This window comes from Euprymna scolopes, chromosome 15 (genome assembly GCF_053919585.1).
Source record: "Euprymna scolopes isolate OS-2025 chromosome 15, ASM5391958v1, whole genome shotgun sequence".
Lineage (NCBI taxonomy): Eukaryota > Metazoa > Mollusca > Cephalopoda > Sepiida > Sepiolidae > Euprymna > Euprymna scolopes.
The window spans coordinates 55,192,416-55,211,917 of record NC_136496.1 but is presented as its reverse complement, the minus strand read 5'-3'; the positions used below and the strand labels follow the sequence as shown (position 1 = coordinate 55,211,917).

At 33.6% G+C, this 19,502-nt stretch overlaps 1 protein-coding gene across 2 annotated transcripts in view; it reads right to left on the bottom strand.

The window, feature by feature from the left end:
* The window catches only part of LOC145293835 (GRIP1-associated protein 1-like), a 690,744-nt gene that overhangs the window by 401,679 nt on the left and 269,563 nt on the right, over positions 1-19,502 (bottom strand). The window contains exons 10-15 of one of the 2 annotated variants that reach the window (XM_080140492.1): positions 16,923-16,993; positions 16,731-16,810; positions 10,779-10,826; positions 9,657-9,756; positions 2,332-2,409; positions 1,876-2,010 (exon numbers count right to left, since the gene is read on the bottom strand). In XM_080140492.1, coding sequence (XP_079996618.1) covers positions 1,876-2,010; positions 2,332-2,409; positions 9,657-9,756; positions 10,779-10,826; positions 16,731-16,810; positions 16,923-16,993 — 512 coding nt within the window. The remainder of the gene's footprint in view (positions 1-1,875; positions 2,011-2,331; positions 2,410-9,656; positions 9,757-10,778; positions 10,827-16,730; positions 16,811-16,922; positions 16,994-19,502) is intronic. The other variant, XM_080140494.1, reaches the window with a different exon arrangement.

Here is a 19,502-nt window from a genome sequence, read left to right as displayed (position 1 = left end):
CATAAGTGCATTTGTGTGAAATTTCAAAACAATCAACCCAGTCGTTTCCAAATTCATAGGGAATGAACTTATACACACATTGTAGTGTTTATGGGAAAGAACCCCAGCAAAGTGCTCAATTATAAAAAAGGAAATGCAATACAAGAGCATAATATTTATTTAAAAATTTTACAGAAAGTCAGAAAAACATTGGCACCATCAGTTTCAAATTCAATATGAGGGGATCAGTTTATAGTTGAAAAATATGTTTCCTACTGATAAGAAGCAGATATAAACACAGGCTAAAGAGAAATCAGATACTTTTAGACTATATAAACTAGTCCCTTTATATCAGATTTGAAACCGACGGCACCAATGTCTTTCTGAACTTCTGTAAATTTTTTTAAATAAATATGCTCTTTTATTGAATTTTCTTCTTTATATTTGATCAATTGCTGGGGTTCTTTTCCACAAACACCACATAGTATAAATATATCATAGCAAGTGGCATAGTGTGATCCTTATAGGCAGAAGATATCATCTGATTACAGAGTGCCACTACATTACTTTTGCTAACATCCTCAGGAAAGGTATGAATCCATATATCCATCCGCTATCAATTAAAGATTAAAATATACTCAACTCTTAGGCAATTAATCTAGAAGGAAAATTCCAACATAGCACCAATCTTTTGCTGCTAATTCTGGCATTCTTTTCTTGTAATCTTGAATTTCTCTTTGCCACCAAACTAAAGCAATGCCAATTCAGATATAGGGTTGGTGTTTATGCAACCCTTGCATCACTACAGACTCATTTCATAGGTACTATTATGGGGAAGAAGATGGGAAAGAACATTGTTTCTAAAAGATGGCATTTTCACAGATATCTAATTTACATAATGATTTTAAAAAGATTTTTCTAAATAGCTTTTCATTTTAGCTGTTTTTATTTTGTTACAGCTAACCAACAGCTTTGTTTATAAATTAAAAAAAACTCATCTTTTCAGATGCATTTAGAGAATATTAAATATTTGCATCCAGAGTTTTTTTTTTTTTTTTTTTTTGGCCCATTTTACAGAATATCAGATTATTTAATGCCAAAATAGAATATATTCATTGGAAACAATTCATTATATATTATCAATTGAACACGAGTTGTTATTTTATGCATAGTTAGGTGGAAAGGAAAGAAATAAAAGAAACACCCAAAAAGTATGAGAACATAAATAACTACAATAGATCCATTAGACATGATAAAAACTATAAACCAATCAGATGATTGTGGATGCACGATGTATATCATCATACCTTGTGTAACATTCAACCTGGAAGATGAAAGTTTTAGGAAATATTAAATTCACAAGTAATTCTCAGTTGCATGTACATCACAATCAAAGTAGATGATACTATTAATTTTTGCAATTTTTTTATAATAAGGTGCTGCCAAACTCCCATATACAGTACCTCCTGGAATTTTCAAATAGTCATCCATCTGATACTAACCAGGCTCAATGTTGTTCTGGCAATCTAATATGAACAATGTATCAACTTAATTATGCCACACGTGGTTTGGTTTAACAGCATATCAATCTTCTGGGTGAATATCGAATTCCAAGGTATAACACCTATTGGAAATGATTTAATGTAAATAATTAAAAACAATCTGCTATTTTACCAATGAATAGGCAAGATGGGAGGGTTATACCTTTACCAATGATATTAGAATAAGTGAATGCAATAGGTCAGGATATTTGTTTATTTGCATTAATTAATAATTTATCACAAAGCTGTTCTTCAAGATTACATAAATAACCCCAGTTTTGAAGAGCATTCTTTATACCACAGGCCAACAAGACAACAATGATCCATGCACCAAAAATGTGACCCGAAGTTTTACCTGCAGCTGGACCTTATAGTCATCAAGCTGTTGAGCCTGGGCCACTAACTGCGTCTCCAGGGCGTTGATTTTCTGACAGTATTTCTGTTCCAGATCATCCATTTGTTGTGTATTCACAATGTTTGAAGCATCAACCTGTGGGAAAACACCAACCACCAAGAAGTTCAGACATCAAATGTCACCATCTTGCATACAACTCAGACGAAAGAAATGGAAGTAAAAAAGACGGAAAGTGAAAAAGGAAAGAGATAAAGCATAAACCATGCTGTAGTTTGTTCAAGACTTTTGCTTTTTTTGTTGTTGCTTTTGTCACTTTATAAAACTGTTTCATGTAATACAAATGTATTAAATTTTATAAAACTGTTTCATGTAATACAAATGTATTAAATTTTATAAAACTGTTTCATGTAATACAAATGTATTAAAATTGCCAAATCAAAAGGCAAAATATCTCACCTGTTGCTGCAATGTGACCACCAGTTCTTCAAGGTCTTTGATTCTCAAAGTTGAGGAATGCTGTGAAGTATCCAAAGTCTGCAACAAGTTAAAATATAGTAAGCATTAAAAACGTTATTTCATAAAATTACTTAAAGAAGCTAGAATATCAAATAATGTTACAGAATTTTTTTTATTAAATGAATAAAATCATTTATTTAATCTTTTTCTGAGACTTTCAATATCATATGATAATTTTTCAAGGAACCTTTTTTGTCTTATTTTTCTCTTTTCATTCTCCTGGTATTAAGAGCAAGCAGTAACTCGCTCATGGACAAAGCAAAATATACATTTGTTCTAATTGATGAATGTTAGAAATCCAATCTGATGTGTGTTGGCTCTTTTTTTAAAAATTACTATCATTGTTAAAATATTCTGAGGGAGATAAAATCTTTTTTAATGAAATTGAATAGAATACATTTCTTTCTATATTAAGAATACAGTTTAAAATTCAACACAGAAAACAGGAGAATCAGAATACAGTATTGAATTTGTAAGATTGTAGTTAGAGATGATCATATGAGAATTAGACTGGTTCTCCTAAAGATATAGAGAAAGTGAGGTGAAATATAAAAAAACTGCTAATAAAAATATCCATTTGGTTTATAATTATTTCCTATGAATTTAATTTTCACTTGAAAAATTAAATTGGTATTAAATGGATATTTATGGATCAATAACATTTTATGTTATTGTTATTATTGTTGATAGTATTATTACCAAAATTATACTAATAGTTATAATAAAAATAATAATAAATGTTCCTTGAAAAAGTTGAGCCTTCTTATAAATAAATAATATTCAATTAATTTTAAGTTTTTAAATTTTAATAAGTCAAATACAGTATATACATATTAAACAACCAACCAGTATGGCCAGAATCAAATTCTGCAATTTTGGTCAACATGGCTAACATTAATAAAAGTATTTTTGTCTTTAGAAATGTGAATTATATTAAAATAAAGCTGAAATATCCAAATTTTTACTTGATTTGGACATTTCTTCTATAAAAGAAAACTATTTTCATTTTATGGAACCAAACACCAAAAAGTAAAAAAAAAATATTTACGTATTTCTTTTATTGTGACTAAAATAAATTAATCATTAACGAGAGAAATAAATGATATAAAGTGAGGCAAAGAAAGATGTTGAGAGAAAATATAAATAAATTTTTTTTTATATTGCTTTTTTTAAGGAAATTTTATCCCCCAAAGGGTTTATTAAAACCCATAATATGATAGCATAGATATAATATGCTGGAGGAATGTTTCTACAATAAAATTTGTAACAACACATGAACGTCTATGTGGGTCAAGTTGTTCAGAAATACTGACTTAGGCAATGACATAACTTTATAGTTTTTTAGGATGCACACTTTGTAAACATCAGCTTGAATGAAGAGATTTTTTCGAGTATTCTAAGCAAGTTCTATTGTTAACATGTACATTATTTCATGCCAAATCTTAATTTAAATAAACCTTTCCAACTACAAAGAGCAAAATATTAAAAATATGAGCAAATATAAGCAGTAGGGACAAGAAGAAGAAGAGGTTGTTTTATTAGTTGAACATTTTTTAAATACTGAATCATAAAATGGTGTAACGAATTTGATTTGAAAGTTATTGAAACAAAAAAATGTTTAACTAAATTAAAAATGCAAAAGCAAAAAAATAGAATTTGAGAGAAGTATTCATATTTGCAAAATAAAAGGCTCATTTCAATCTCCAGAAACAATGGATACTCCCTGTAAGAGTGTCTACGTGGGGAGTCTATAGTGAAGCAAGAATTGCATAATCTTCAACTTGAAATGCTTAAGTCCAGTCGCAAGGAGAAGTCCAGGACTGAAGACAATGCCAATATGAGAAGAGAAAGACATTACTTTTCTCCTTCTCCAAGATGAGTTGCACAATCAAAGCTTGAGAGTCTAGTCTATCCTACTACATAATTCATAGAGAAACTTTTCCCAATGTTATTAGTGAAAGTTGTGCAGTAGCTGACAGAACTCAAACCCAACATAAGGCTGTAGATTACATGTGCATTCCATTTTTTTTTAATATAAATTACTTCAAACAAGGCATGAAGCTACTTGATATAAACAGCTAACAAGAATGAAAGATTATTATAGTAAAGACAGAGGATGTTTATGGCCTTAGTCTTAAAAAAAAAAAAAAAACTATGGTCAAATGCTCATGTTCCGTTCTATCTCCTCTGGGATCCTCCGACCACTGCGTCGTATCAGTTAAGATAAAAATGAAATATAATAAATCTACAGACGTACCTCTCTACTGTACTGTATACCGATACTCTATGGCAGACTGGGATAGCTTCCATATATTCATATCTGATCTACCTCTCCATTCCATGTTTAAAAAGGATGTGTCCTCTATAGTATCAGACTTGACCGAATGGTTACTTGTAGGCATAGACCAATTCATACCATCTAAAAAATTCCAAAAAAGCCCAACAGCCAGCCATGGTTCTCCCCTGAATGTGCTGCTGCCATCGCACATAGAAATCACTTTTTCCATAACTACCAACGTAATAGATGCACTGAAATTAAAGCTACTTTCAGGAATGCCAGCAACTACTGTAAAAGAGTAATAAAAATGCAAGAGAACTATATGCTCAATCCGTTAAATCCAAAGTAGCTGAGCAGTGGCTTGGTTCCCACCAGTTCTGGCAAATAGCAAATAGGATCCTGAACAGAAACGTGTGTTCTATCCCAACCATTAACAATGGACTAGAGATCATCTCGACAGCATTCGACAAGGCCAAACTATTTGCCAAAAACTTTGCGGCAAATTCTACCCTGTGCGACGAAGGCCATCAACTCCCTGTATTCCCTCCTATAACAGACAACACGCTATGCAACATACAAATATCTGTGCGTGAGGTTGCCAAGCTAATCAAGAACCTTGACTCCAGTAAAGCAACTGGTCCTGACGGTATTCCAATTATAGTGTTAAAAAAATTACAATCAGAACTTGCCCCCATACTTACCAAACTGTTTTAGCGTTGCCTTAAGGAGAAGTGCTTCCCAACACCCTGGAAAACCTCATCAGTATGCCCTGTATTTACGAATTCAGGTGATAAGTCATCCTCCTCTCAGTACAGACCAATAAGTTTCCTGTGTATCATGAGTAAGTTGCTGGAATCCACAATAAATAGAGAAGTAGTCAACCACCTTAGCAGAAATAACCTTCTTAGCGACACGCAATATGGTTTCCATTCTGCTAAATCTACAGCAGATGTGCTAACGGTTATATCTCATAGGATTAGTGAATCTCTCGACAAAGACTTCATTTCTAGGGCAATTGCTCTCGACATATCAAAGGATCGAGAAAACATTAGCTGTAGTAGGTCTTTATGCAAAACCTTATCGAAGGTTTGGCATAAAGACCCACTACAGTTAATGTTTTCTCAATCATTAAATCATTTTTCTCTGATAGGCTCATAAGAGTAGTGGTTGATGGGCAGAAATCAGAAGCCTACAGTATTAATGCTGGTGTCCCTCAGGGGTCCATACTGGGCCCAACTCTTTTCCTGATCTACATCAATGATCTCCCAAAACACATACTAAAATCCTTCGTTGACATCTATGCTGATGACACGACTATCTATGGCAACACATCAAAGGCTGTAAATGATGATGTTCTCTCTGATTCTCTCTCCTCTGATCTTGAGTGTGTGGTACAATGGGGAAAGAGGTGGCTGGTTACCTTTAATGCATCTAAGACCAAGCTCCTATCTCTACATCATAAACGCTCTGATCCCCATCTGGCATCAATTGAAATAGATGGCTCTCTTCTAGGGGAGGCCCTATGTTTTGATAAGCTTCTGGGTTTGACCTTTACTCCTGATCTTAAATGGAACACATACATCAAGTCTGTGGCCAAGGTCGCTGGGAAAATGGTGGGATCCTTCTACCGCTCCAGAAGATATCTCACTAATGATGCAATTCTCTATCTGTATAAGAGCCAAGTACGTCCAAAGATGGAGTACTGCTGCCACATGTGGGCAGGAGCTGCTAAAAATAGCCTATCCTGCCTTGACAGAGTACAAAATAGACTTTGTGGCTTAGTGGGGGATGCCCTTTTCTCTTCCCTGCAACCTCTTTCCCACAGAAGAGACGTAGCGAGCCTGTCTTTGTTCTATCGTAATTTCCATGGCAAGTGCTCGTCTGAGCTCCATTCTCTGGTTCCCCCTCGCCAATCTTTTTCAAAAAACACCCGACTAACTGAAACCACCATCAATAATTTTCCCCACTCCTTATCTGTGCCTAAATCAAAACGTAGATTCCACGAACAAAGCTTCTTTCTTAGAACTGCACACCTGTGGAACTCTGTTCCGCTTGCCTGTTTCCCTCCCGACTTCAACCTGGATGTCTTCAAGTCCAACACAAACAAATTCCTGATGAACCGCCCCACCCCAAGTAATGACACCTTATCAATTCTCCAATACTATTGCTACACTATCCCATTGAGTACTGCACACACAATAACCCTTATCCCCGAGTGGCCATTGGGCCTTGATAAGTGGTGAACTCCATGTTAAAAAAAAAAAAAAAGAAAAAAAGTTCTTGGAAAGAAGCTACTAAAATAGGAAACTGTGTTACAAAAAGCTAGCAAAACAGCAAATTGATGAAGACCACTAAACCAACGAGTCAAACAAGCTTGAACAAAGAAAGCAATCAGTTAATTCTGAAGACCATGTGGCATAATAATATTCACAGAAAATACTAAGACTAGTAATATCATATTTGTGAGAGAAAGTATGTAGAGGAGAAGATAGAATGAGGCCAATCAATTTGCAGATATATTTCTGCACCTTACTAAGAATCTTCAAATGGTACAGAGATTTACCAGCCCAAATAAAACCACAATACTCCAAACATGGTCTGATAGTAGATTTGTAGAGATAGAGAATGGCTTTAGGTGTGAGAACATGTTTGAAGGGATAGAGAAAACTGACTTTACCAAAAGAAGAAAGAGCAATATGAACTCCAAGAAAGATTTGATTAAAAAGACAAAGTAAACAGTAAAGAGCAAAGCTATTCATAAGAATCTCAGAAAGAAAAGGAGCATGTTCACAGTTGAAAAACACAAACTGAGTTTTAACAGGATTATGCAAAACAAAATAGTTATCAGTTTAACAAAAGGGTATTTATGCAGTAAACAACTCATTTTTTCATGATGTCGCTTTGTTATATTTCATCAGCTTACATAAAACACCAGAATATACTGAGCACTGATCAAATTTTAAAATGCTAGAAAAAAAACACATAATGATAGAAACCATTTATTGTATGGTAATTTCAACGAATAAAAATGGAAATAAAATAAAATAAATTTTTTAATCAACCTACAGTAAATTTCATAAATATTTTTTTTTAAGATAATATGTAGCCACAAATGAAAATATTTTTTTAAGAAACGTTTTTGAAAACATTTTGTTTTTGGTATATTTAGTATTATTTAAGAAATGTTACTGTTTTACAATTTTTTTTTTTTTTTTTTTGTCTACTATGTTTTTATTTTCTGTTAAAGTTAAGATGTAGGCTTTCAAGCAGTTAGATATGATCATAGTCCTAGCATTTTGGACATTACTATTTGATACTGCCACCAGGAAACCCTTCTTTTTTGTAGGGTCATATCCTCCAAAGACTCAGAGTTGTTTGAGGACTCTCCCAACATTGTTTCCTCTGATTCATCTATTTGCACTGTATATCCTGGGCCTCTGATCTACCAGGAATTTCTAAGGAAATAATCTTAGCAATGGTCTAGTAGGAAATTTTTCAATCTGTCAGGGTGTGTTCTGAACTGACAAATTTTGTACAGTTGCCATATTGTGGGATCACATGTATACTTTCTTGATTATTTTTTTCCAATTTTCAGATGGGATTTAGATAAAAAAGTCCAATTATATTTTTAACTAGCCTTGGAGCCCAGCATTGCCCGGGTGTTTAAGCAAAAAAAAAAAAGTGGTAGTAGGAAGGCAGGCTCGAACCCATACTGCGAAGGAGGAAAAGAATGGGAAAAAAGTGTGATGTCTTTGCTGTTACGACCACCACCAAACCGGAAATGACGTAGGTTTAAATTAAGGCTAGACAATCGAAAAGAGGGAATGACTTTCGAAAATATTGGCGAAAAAAGCGCCCCCTCCCTGTAGAAAAGTGCCCAGTTGAGGGTGAAGAAATTAATGCTTTTAGCCAATTTTTCGATATTTGTCGTCTGAAAGGCCGAGCTTCAAAATGATACTGATCTTGTGAAAATCCATCGCCTTTGTTGAAAGTTTTAGGCAGACATGCAAACATACATACATACATTTATATATTGGTAGCTCAAATTTTCGACCCAAACGGATTAAAAAGCTTGCCCTATCTCTGAATACCCTTTATGTAAAATTTTAAATGTTTAGACCAGAAATTGTCTGAGTAATTTGGTAGGTATTGTTTTGGGCTCAAATCAAGTTATTAAGTTAGATCTATGTCCAAGGAACTTATATCTAAAATTTCAATTGTTTAGACCCAAAATTGACGGAGGATTTTGATAGAGTTCTCAAAGGTCAAATCGTTGAACTTTGACCCCTTAACAGCAAAATTTCTCTTCGAAAAGATTTTCCCAAATCTCAATACCCTGTATATCAAATTTTGAGTCTGTAGACTGAAAATTGACAGAGTTATTATGTAGGGAAATGTACACAGACAGACACTTTCAATTTTATAGATAATTTAAATTTTTGCATGGTCCCAGCACGAGGGAGGAGAAAGCTAAGTAATTTGTGTTAAGCGATATACACGCCAGAAATTCTTTTCAAAGTTGAACGAATCAGTTCTTTCGACTTCTGTCTTCTCGCAAACGTCTCACTCTTCACAAGCAAGTTCTTTTCAACCGTCGACCGACCAAAAAAAAAAAAAGAAACGACTCGCAATCTTTGTTTCGGCTTGACTTTTTATAACCGTCGGGCGAACCCAATTGTTGCGGTCATGCGAGCATCGCTCACAAACGTTTTTCTTTGTAATCTAACGTCCCAGGTTCGCTCCCCTACGCAGGCACGCACAACTCATACATTTTGTGCACTTTTGCACATGCTTGTCACATGCACAATTAAAACTAATATCTTCTTCCAACAGCACATGTGTTGTCATCTGGTTCAGTGATTTTTTCTTTGGCTGCATATTTCACTATATTCTGGCAGTTTATGTAAGTTGCCAGAGTATGCAGAGGCAGTAATCACAGCAAAACTGGTTGTTCACTGCAGAAGTACCAACAAAAGTAAAGAATTACCTGCTTTTTGGCTTCTAATTCAGTTTGGAGTTTATTGATCTGATCACAGTAATATTTTTGATCACGATCTCTGGCAGATTGAAGTTGTTCTAGTTTGCTCCTGAATAGAAAAAAGAATTGAAATTAACTAAAAAAAACAAAACAAAATATTTGTAAAAATCTTTGGTTTAAAAATAACAAACAAGGAAAAGAATTGATTTTTTTCTTCAGAAACTGATAAAAAATTCCAACTGATTTGGATTTTATTACAATTGTGTTGTATCTTTATAAAAAATAATATTAACTTGATGTATTTACCAAATCCAAAATGCATCATTTACACAATTTGACAAAAGTTACCCTACATGCCTACCACAGCTTCTAAGGTAAACCTGAACATTGAATATGCGCCTTTTATGTTCTTTTAGAGATGCTTGAACATTAATTCAATCTTGGTAATCCGTTCGTTCTTCTAGTTTGATTGCACAATGACTTCTCCAGAAAGCAACATAATTGCTATTGTGTAGCCAGTTAAAACTGTTTCTTATAATTATGCTCTACTTTTGTATTGAACACTGTTGAAACATGAAAAAACACACATATATACAGTTTTAGCTATCCAATAGTAATCATGTTTCTTTCTTGATTTCTCAAAAAATATATGCAGTCGTTTTTCTGTACTCAATTGGTGACCTCCTTTCTACCTAACCAGTTAATGTTTGTCTATTCTGCAACTAGGAACTAACTTGCAAGGGGCCCAATACATGGGTATAGTTCCCAGAAGGAATGCTCAATTTGTTTCCCATTGCCTGACGCTAGTAGGAATGTAGACAAGTACATTTTTTTCAATTTTTGTAATCTTTTAGAGTGCCTTTTTGGAGAAGATAGATCCTCTTCCCATGTTAAACTTACATCATGTTTAACCTTGCTATAGTACAAAGTGGGCAAATACTTCCAATCAAAACTGTGTGTGTGTGCGCGCACGCATATGCATCTTCCCATTTTTTTCAATCAGGTTTTTGTAGGATTATTGAAAAAAACAACAAATAAAGTGGTATTTTACAAAGAAATAATTTTGGAATAAGAACAATAAAAGGAAAAAGACATTCCCTCTTTCATATTATTTAAAACTTTCAAACTTACTCTGCTTCTTTAAAATAGTGTTCCTTTTCTTCTTGTAAATGAACATAACTGAAAAAGGAAAGGGAAACATTTTTGTTCAAGTTTTTATTTTCAAACATAATTTTCATATAATTGCTTAACTTTCAAACTAACCTATCTCTAGCCAGTTCTTTATCCTTTTGTTCTCAAATCCATTATCATTTGCACTGTTTTCCTTGGACTATCGCTTGTTGGTATTTGCATGATCTAGACACTTCCACTGTTGCATTTTGAGAATTACCTTTGACAACTTTGTTTTTTTTTCATATCACACATGACATTCATTGTTTCATTTTAACAATGCATGGCAAAATCAGTTTCCAGTTAAATTTCGACATGAACGGACATGTTACATTTGTCTCTAATTCAAAAGAGTTTCCCGCCTTATTCCTGCAGAGAGCATTCTTGGGGACTCATGCTTTTTGTGAATAGATCCCATTGTGGAGAGTTTGAATTCCCAGTTGGGAACTAATTAAAGAAATAAAAGATTCATCCCAATTTTTGTCATGCACCTTTATAAGAACTTTTCATTATACAAATAATTGCTATTCTCCCAAATTTTTTATTTGTCTCAGTCAAGAAAGATGGACCATTAGAGAAGGTAACTACCAGCCCTAAGGGCACACAAGGAGCATCGCTTATGCAACAACAGATTGAATTGAGAAATCCACTGAAAGGTAAGTGTTCAGCTTTGCAAATTTCATTTCTTCAAGGGTCTTTTATCTCTGTGGATTTTCTTCATATCTTGTTACCTAACCTAAGAACTCTAATCCTTTTTTTCAATCTGACAAAAGCAACTGACTCCTTTCTACAAACATCTCCCTAGATTGTCTAGATTTTATTTTCCTTTGAAATCAATAAATATAAGTTTGTCTTAAAAACACATTTTTCAAGGCTATCATATGATGCTGATATCATTTCTCTTCATGCAACACATATCCTCAACTCTTAGTGAACAGGTTTCATTCCCATAAACAATCAGACTGTGTATACACGCCTGATACTCTTTTGGTGAACAACCATAACTCTTTGCTGGTTCTGTCTTTTATTTACAATCACACCAGAAACCAGCTCCTCTTTGTGCTGCAATGATTTCACGTATGCAACAAAACCTATAGACAGTCCCAATAGCCTTGTTATTCAAATATACTTCACATCGGAGTTCTCATCTATCTCCATTATCTTACACTTCTTGTACACAAACTGATTATTATCTTTCAACCATCTGTAATTCCACTGCATCTGTTGTGTACCCAATGCTTACAAGTACTACCAAAATTGACTTCCTTTCCATAAATGTATCAGGAGAATTCCTCTGTCTGAGAGGTGCCCTAAACTATAACAAACGATCACCACTTGGGCCTTAATAATATTTATTCTCAGACCTTTACTTACCATAGCATTCTTCTTACTTAACATATAAACGTTCCATTATTTCAAAGCTAAAACTAAATCATCAGCATAAATCCATACAAAATTCTATGGACACTAAAATTAAAAGCAACAAACTCGGTGCAGAATCCTGAAGAACTCTCACCTTAAAGCTGTCACTAAATGTGTTCTTTATTCAAACAAGATTTTGCGCATTTCTATACATTTCTTGGAACAATCCTAAACCAACCACTCATTTGCTCTCAATTCACCGATTAGATAGCATCTAAATAACAGAGGAAAACAATCCACACCAGATAAAGTCTGACCAGCAAAACCAGCCAACATGAATCTTCCTTAAAAGAAACATCATTACTATGCATAACTAGAGAAAAGGGTAAAGTGAGATGATTTACCTATGACAAATTTATTTTTTTATTTCAGTAAGTAAAATATAACACATAAATATTATAAAAGCAGTTTTATACTGTTTGTAATTAATATCCAGATGCTGTTACAATCTATGATATTTATATTTTCTCTTGAAAAATAAATATACTCATAGAATTCAGATCTGAAATATTTTATCTTTGCAAACACCAACAATCTTTGTTATTTTAAAGATAGAAATAAAATATTTAATAAATAATTTCACGTAAATAAACAATTCCATGTAAATAAACAAAAAACAATTCCATGTAAATAAACAAAAAACACATTGTTCTTTTTTTACTTTACGATTTTTCATATGGGTCTTCCAATCTTAGTATCATTTTGATACTAAACAGTTTTTTTATTTGATTTTACCTATGACATAATGTACAACATCTTGTCATATTTACACTATGGCAGCACAAATTATTCACTATTTTAGTATTTGATATAATTTTAGACACAAACAACATGGTGACAACCATAATGCTATCATGTACACATTAAAACGTCAAAATGTTAAATCAAAATAAAAACAATTTGCTCATTATTAAAACACATTAAAATTTTTATGAGTTTAATGGATTACATAAAGATAAAATTTGTCTGTTAACTACGTTTATATTATTAAACCTAAAAACTTGAACTTGGGTAAAAATTATCTCCTAAGTATTCTTACGGTCATAAAGGGGTTATATTTATATTTTTTTCAAGTCCTCATAGGAAGTTTGAAATTCTCCATTAAAAAAATGTTTAGCTCTGATTTTAATGAAAGTTCAGTATTAAATTGATTGTAAATCTTTGAAAAAATTTTCATGACTTGCTTTTTATTGCAATGAAGCATTTCACACAAACTGATCTCTTGCACTTTTAAAATTGGTCCATTTTTATCTCTGATTTTAATGAGTTTTAAACAATGAATAGCAGATAGAAAATTATATCCATATAACACTCAGATTAATAATCTTGCTTGGTTGCCCATAGAAGTGAGAAGATAAGCAAATGAAACCTGTGATAGGAGAAGAGAGAAATAATAGCATGAGATGGGATGGGAGATATAAAATAGTAATAATAGAAACAGCAGTGTAGGAAAAAGAGAGTAAGCAAAATTAAAAAATTGAAAATAAACGGCTCAACATGTCAAGTTGATTTTAAACGTTCAAATAAATTTCAATCAATAAAGACTTCCTAGTATACAGCATAATCTTGTTTGATACACCGGCTCCCATTAGATCACCAAAGTTAAGCATCATTAAGCCTGGCGAATACAAGAAAAGTGACTATTTGAAAATATTAAACACTGTATGCCATCGCTCCTAATCAGAATATATATGCTGACTAAGGACCATATGTGAATTTGTATTCTCAATAAACTTACCTTTCAGTGAAATGTGGAATGCCTGAAATTGGGTAAATACCACATAAAGTAGTACTATTGAGTATTTGAATGAACTAAACTTCAGAAAATTAAGTTTTATGGAACCTAACTTCAGAAAATTAAATTTTATGGAACCTAACTCCAGAAAATTAACTTTTATGGAACCTAACTCCAGAAAATTAACTTTTATGGAACCTAACTCCAGAAAATTAACTTTTATGGAACCTAACTCCAGAAAATTAACTTTTATGGAACCTAACTCCAGAAAATTAACTTTTATGGAACCTAACTCCAGAAAATTAACTTTTATGGAACCTAACTCCAGAAAATTAACTTTTATGGAACCTAACTCCAGAAAATTAACTTTTATGGAACCTAACTCCAGAAAATTAACTTTTATGGAACCTAACTCCAGAAAATTAACTTTTATGGAACCTAACTCCAGAAAATTAACTTTTATGGAACCTAACTCCAGAAAATTAACTTTTATGGAACCTAACTCCAGAAAATTAACTTTTATGGAACCTAACTCCAGAAAATTAACTTTTATGGAACCTAACTCCAGAAAATTAACTTTTATGGAACCTAACTCCAGAAAATTAACTTTTATGGAACCTAACTCCAGAAAATTAACTATTATGGAACCTAACTCCAGAAAATTAACTTTTATGGAACCTAACTCCAGAAAATTAACTTTTATGGAACCTAACTCCAGAAAATTAACTTTTATGGAACCTAACTCCAGAAAATTAACTTTTATGGAACCTAACTCCAGAAAATTAACTTTTATGGAACCTAACTCCAGAAAATTAACTTTTATGGAACCTAACTCCAGAAAATTAACTTTTATGGAACCTAACTCCAGAAAATTAACTTTTATGGAACCTAACTCCAGAAAATTAACTTTTATGGAACCTAACTCCAGAAAATTAACTTTTATGGAACCTAACTCCAGAAAATTAACTTTTATGGAACCTAACTCCAGAAAATTAACTTTTATGGAACCTAACTCCAGAAAATTAACTTTTATGGAACCTAACTTCACAAAATTAACTTTTATGGAAACTAACTTCACAAAATTAAGTTTTATGGAACTTCACAAAATTAAGTTTTATGGAACTTCACAAAATTAAGTTTTATGGAAACTAACTTCACAAAATTAAGTTTTATGGAAACTAACTTCACAAAATTAATGTCTACTGCTGTACTGTCATATCGTGTGGGAGGAATTACGCTAACAGCAGCACCGGTATCGACAAGAAATTTCTGACAAGAGTGCATCGAAATGTACAATAAGTGACACAGCTAGAGAGATTAGGTGGAATTTGTCGCGCAATCCCACATGTTTACCAGTTTAAATTATAGCTACATGGTTGTTCACATTTTCGTGGCTTCTCCACAAAACAACGACGGTAATAACACCAAGCAAATTATGGGGCAGATCTGCGTCATTGCAATGGACATCTATCTTGAACGTGGTGTCTGTGGCTGTGATGTGAAGATCTGTCTGCTAATAAGGCCTTTATCACTTGGGTAAGGGCAGCAATTTCTACTGATTCTGTGCGAGAATTGGGTGCAGAGGCTGGGGTTGCAACAGAGGTCATAGCCAATGTGACGGTAATTATCAGCACTTCAGTCGGCGATAACCGTTAGATGCACAAGATCTTTATCTCAAAAGAACATAAACAGCATTTGGAACATTTGTTGTGGCAGTCTGTCCAACCAGAGTTGTTGGAGAATGCAATCCTCCATGATGCAGCTACCTAGTAAGCTCTTTATTTGTTTCAACAGTTGAGAAAGCTTACGGTCTCCGAGAGACAACTCACTGAAAAGTTCCTTCAACTGAGCTATCTCTGATTTGCCTGTTCATTCAATAATAGCTGTGTTCAGATTCTCATACGAATCTTCACCGACAGAGGCTGTAAAATGTCCTCGATGTCCTCTGCGACTTCTGATGGCAAGGCTTTCACTACTAGAAGTACTTCTGCACCGAGGAAGAGATTTTAATTTTAAATAATAGCAAAAATTAGCTTCCATCTGATAAAACTACATATATGGTTTTAAAGAATTGTATGGAGATATTTTGAATGTGCTTATGTTCTCTAGCAGAAGTAGATTGATTCTCAGCCATGGTAAGAAACCATTATGGCAATGAAGCACTGTCAATAAATAGATAAAATGTATCAGAAACTTCAATAACTAGTATGAGTCAACAGATAAGGTCTAATTATCCTCCAGGATAATCCCGACTGCAAACTGCTTAACCGACCCTGCAGAAGTTAAACAAATTAGGCTACGAAACTCTGCCTCATTTGCCATACTCTCCAGACCTTTCACCTACCGACTACCACTTTTTCAAGCATCTCGACTTTTTGCATGAGAAATGCTTGAAAAATCTAAGCGATATCAAAAACACTTTCATCGACTTCATCGGCACCAGAATGCAAGATTTTTATGTTACTGGCATAAATACACCTTTTGCATTGGAGAAAGTGTGTTAATTCTTATTTCAATTAGTAGATTTTTATTAAAGCCGAGATATGTACATCTGAATTTAAAATTTTAAAACTGCAAGAACTTTCTAGCCACCCTGATATTTTCGAATCAAACTTCTACTTAACAATTTATGACTCAATCTTTGGACAATTAATCCAGCTATAAAACAAAGTTTCAGTTTTTTTTTTTTAATTCATTCTATATTCACCTAGAGGATTAGAAAATTAACATTTAATTAAAAATTTATTTCACTCTACCTTTCTTGTTTTTTTTTCAGTTTTTCTGTGAGTTTTTCAATTTCTTCTTCAAGGGAGATAACTTGTGACTGGACTTTTTTCTGGTAGAAAAATAAAATTTATGTAAATTTCATGAAATATACATTGTATTCATCTTGAAAATATCTTGAAAATGGAAGTAAAGAAAAGCACCATAGTAGAAAAACGCCATACCTCACTATTGATCAACTGTTCCTTGAGAATTCGGTTTTCTTCAAGTTCTGTGTCCAAATTTAATCGCAAAGCTGGAAAGAAACATTTCAAAAATCAATGTTCACTTCTGAGTTGCAAATATATAAATCTTTAGAGCCTTTTTTTCAATTGTTTGAGATATCAAAATGCAAAATTAGCAGTTTAAGACATTATCACAAAAATAGCGAAATTCACAAGTTCAAGTCTTATAGTTTTGTAAATTCACAAGTTCAAGTCTCATAGTTTTGTAACTTAGTTCGTCAGAAGAAATGTGCATTGTTTCGGGGCCAACCTCTTGACAGTCTTTTATGCGTACTAGTTCACTCCTGATGAATTGGCATTATCTGGAAACCAAACTATAATGCACATATGATTATAAGGTGGTAGCATTATACTTCTCCACCCATTGTCATCAACTCTTCCCACCGCTACCAAATATTTCTTAGTGTCCATTTTTTTGACATCACCGTGATTATTTTGTTTCCTCATTACCCTTGCTTTACAGCCCATCATTACTGTTTTGCCTAGCAAACAGCGATCGTTCCCAAATCTATAACCTTCCTGCAATTTGAGTGGCTCACAGACACCGTTTATTTATCAAATCAGGTGGATTACTCTGCAGGTCTCTATCTTAGGAAGATCTTAAAGTAGTAAGTCAGTGTCTTCTGTCAATAATTTTGTGTACGTCTTGAAAAGTCTTCCTACTTTAACAAGTCTATGTTTAGGATCATCACAATATCATATCACTGATGACCTCATCTTTTTCTTCTGCAGCAGTGTGTCCGGCATATCGTGTTCTTCTTTCTCTTATTACTGATTACTTATTACTGAAGAGATCCTGGGCGACCGACTATACAGACGGCTAATGGTTTGTTGTGTTTTCCACTTAAAGTTTAACACTGCCTGAAGCATTCTAATGTAAGTTCCATCTTACTTACTGTCAAGTTTTTTACTGAGAGTCCATGCTGGTGAATCATAAAGCAGCACCATCTCCACTACAGCTCTAAAAAAAGTTTCCTTGATCTGTTCTGAGAGGGTAGATTTCCATATAACTTTCAGCCAATTAAGTGCACTGCAAGCCTTGGCTAATCTAACGTGGACATCATTTTCATATGTGACTGCAGAAATATTCAAAGCCATCTCCTTGTTTGAGTGGTGTTCTGTTTAGTAATTCAACTGGGCTAGTTTGCAGAAGGACATATATTCTGTTTTACTTGTGTTTGTATGCATTCCAATCATAACAGCTGACTCTTCCAGTATATGTAGCAACTTTTGTGCATTGGTATGGTCATCAGCTAACAAAGCAAGATCATCAGTGTAATCGACATTGATAATCTTTTTTTGGTTATCGTCTGCTTTTTGCTGGAGACAATGTTAAGCCATATTACCTATATACATCAAAAGAATGCTTCAAAACGCAATTGGGGCAGATCACAAATAAGAATGGAGACAGAATGTCACCCTGTAGCACGCCAGCTTTTATTTCAAAGAAATCAGTATCCCTGTCCAGAGAGCGCACCATGGCTTTAGTATAGGATCATTATAGCTGAAACGATTTCTTTATGTATACCATATGTCAACAAAATATGTTTCATCCTTTTTCGGAACCGAATCAAAAGCTTTCAAAATATCTCCAAACAGTAATGTTGCCGGTAGTTGCTTTGCTTTTACTCCTTCTATAATTCTTCTAACAGTCAAAATTTGACACAAAATTTGACACACAAAATTTGAGCGGCTTTTTCTGAACTCATTTTGATTTCTTCTGAACATCTCTTCCATTTCAGGTTGTATTCTATTGAGGAGCATCGCATTGTATAGTTTTGCAACTTTTGGTGTAAGTTGCCTCTATAATTATTTGTCTATTCTCTTACATTGCAATCTAATATGCATTCCCTAATTATGCAATTCACCTACACACATATTAGGTTGGTCAAAAACAGTATTGTTTTCTCACACATGTTACTTTTATATATTTCTGAATTAATTTATTGATATTTAGATATCTATCATTTTGAAGCGTGTTTTCTTGCTCTCTCGCATCATGTTGGTTGTTACTGATCTCAATCTTGTCATATATTTTTGCAGGCTTTTCAGCAGCATGGACAAAATTCAAATCTACATGATTTTCTTGTTCCAGTTCAAACTAGGTTGAAAAGCTGCCAATTGTGATATCAATGATGCATTTAGCCCAGAAACGATAATCAAAAAAATTGTTGATTTGAGGCATCTTCTCGAGCGGATTATGACGTGATGAAAAGTGGATTCTTTACCACAACCGATGACATTCAACACAGTCGTTGGATGCCAGAGAAGCTCCACAACACTTCTCGAAGCCGAAATTGCACCAAAAAAAGGTTATAGTGACTGTTGGTGGGCTGCAGTCGGTCTCATCCATCACAGCTTCTTGAATCTGGGCGAAACAATTAGAGAAGAAGTACTGCCAACAAATTGACGAAATGCACCAGAAGCTCCAACATGTGCTGAGATTGGTCAATATGAAGGGACCTATTCTCTTCCATGACAACGCTTACCCGCATGTTGCTCAACTGACCTTGCAGAAGT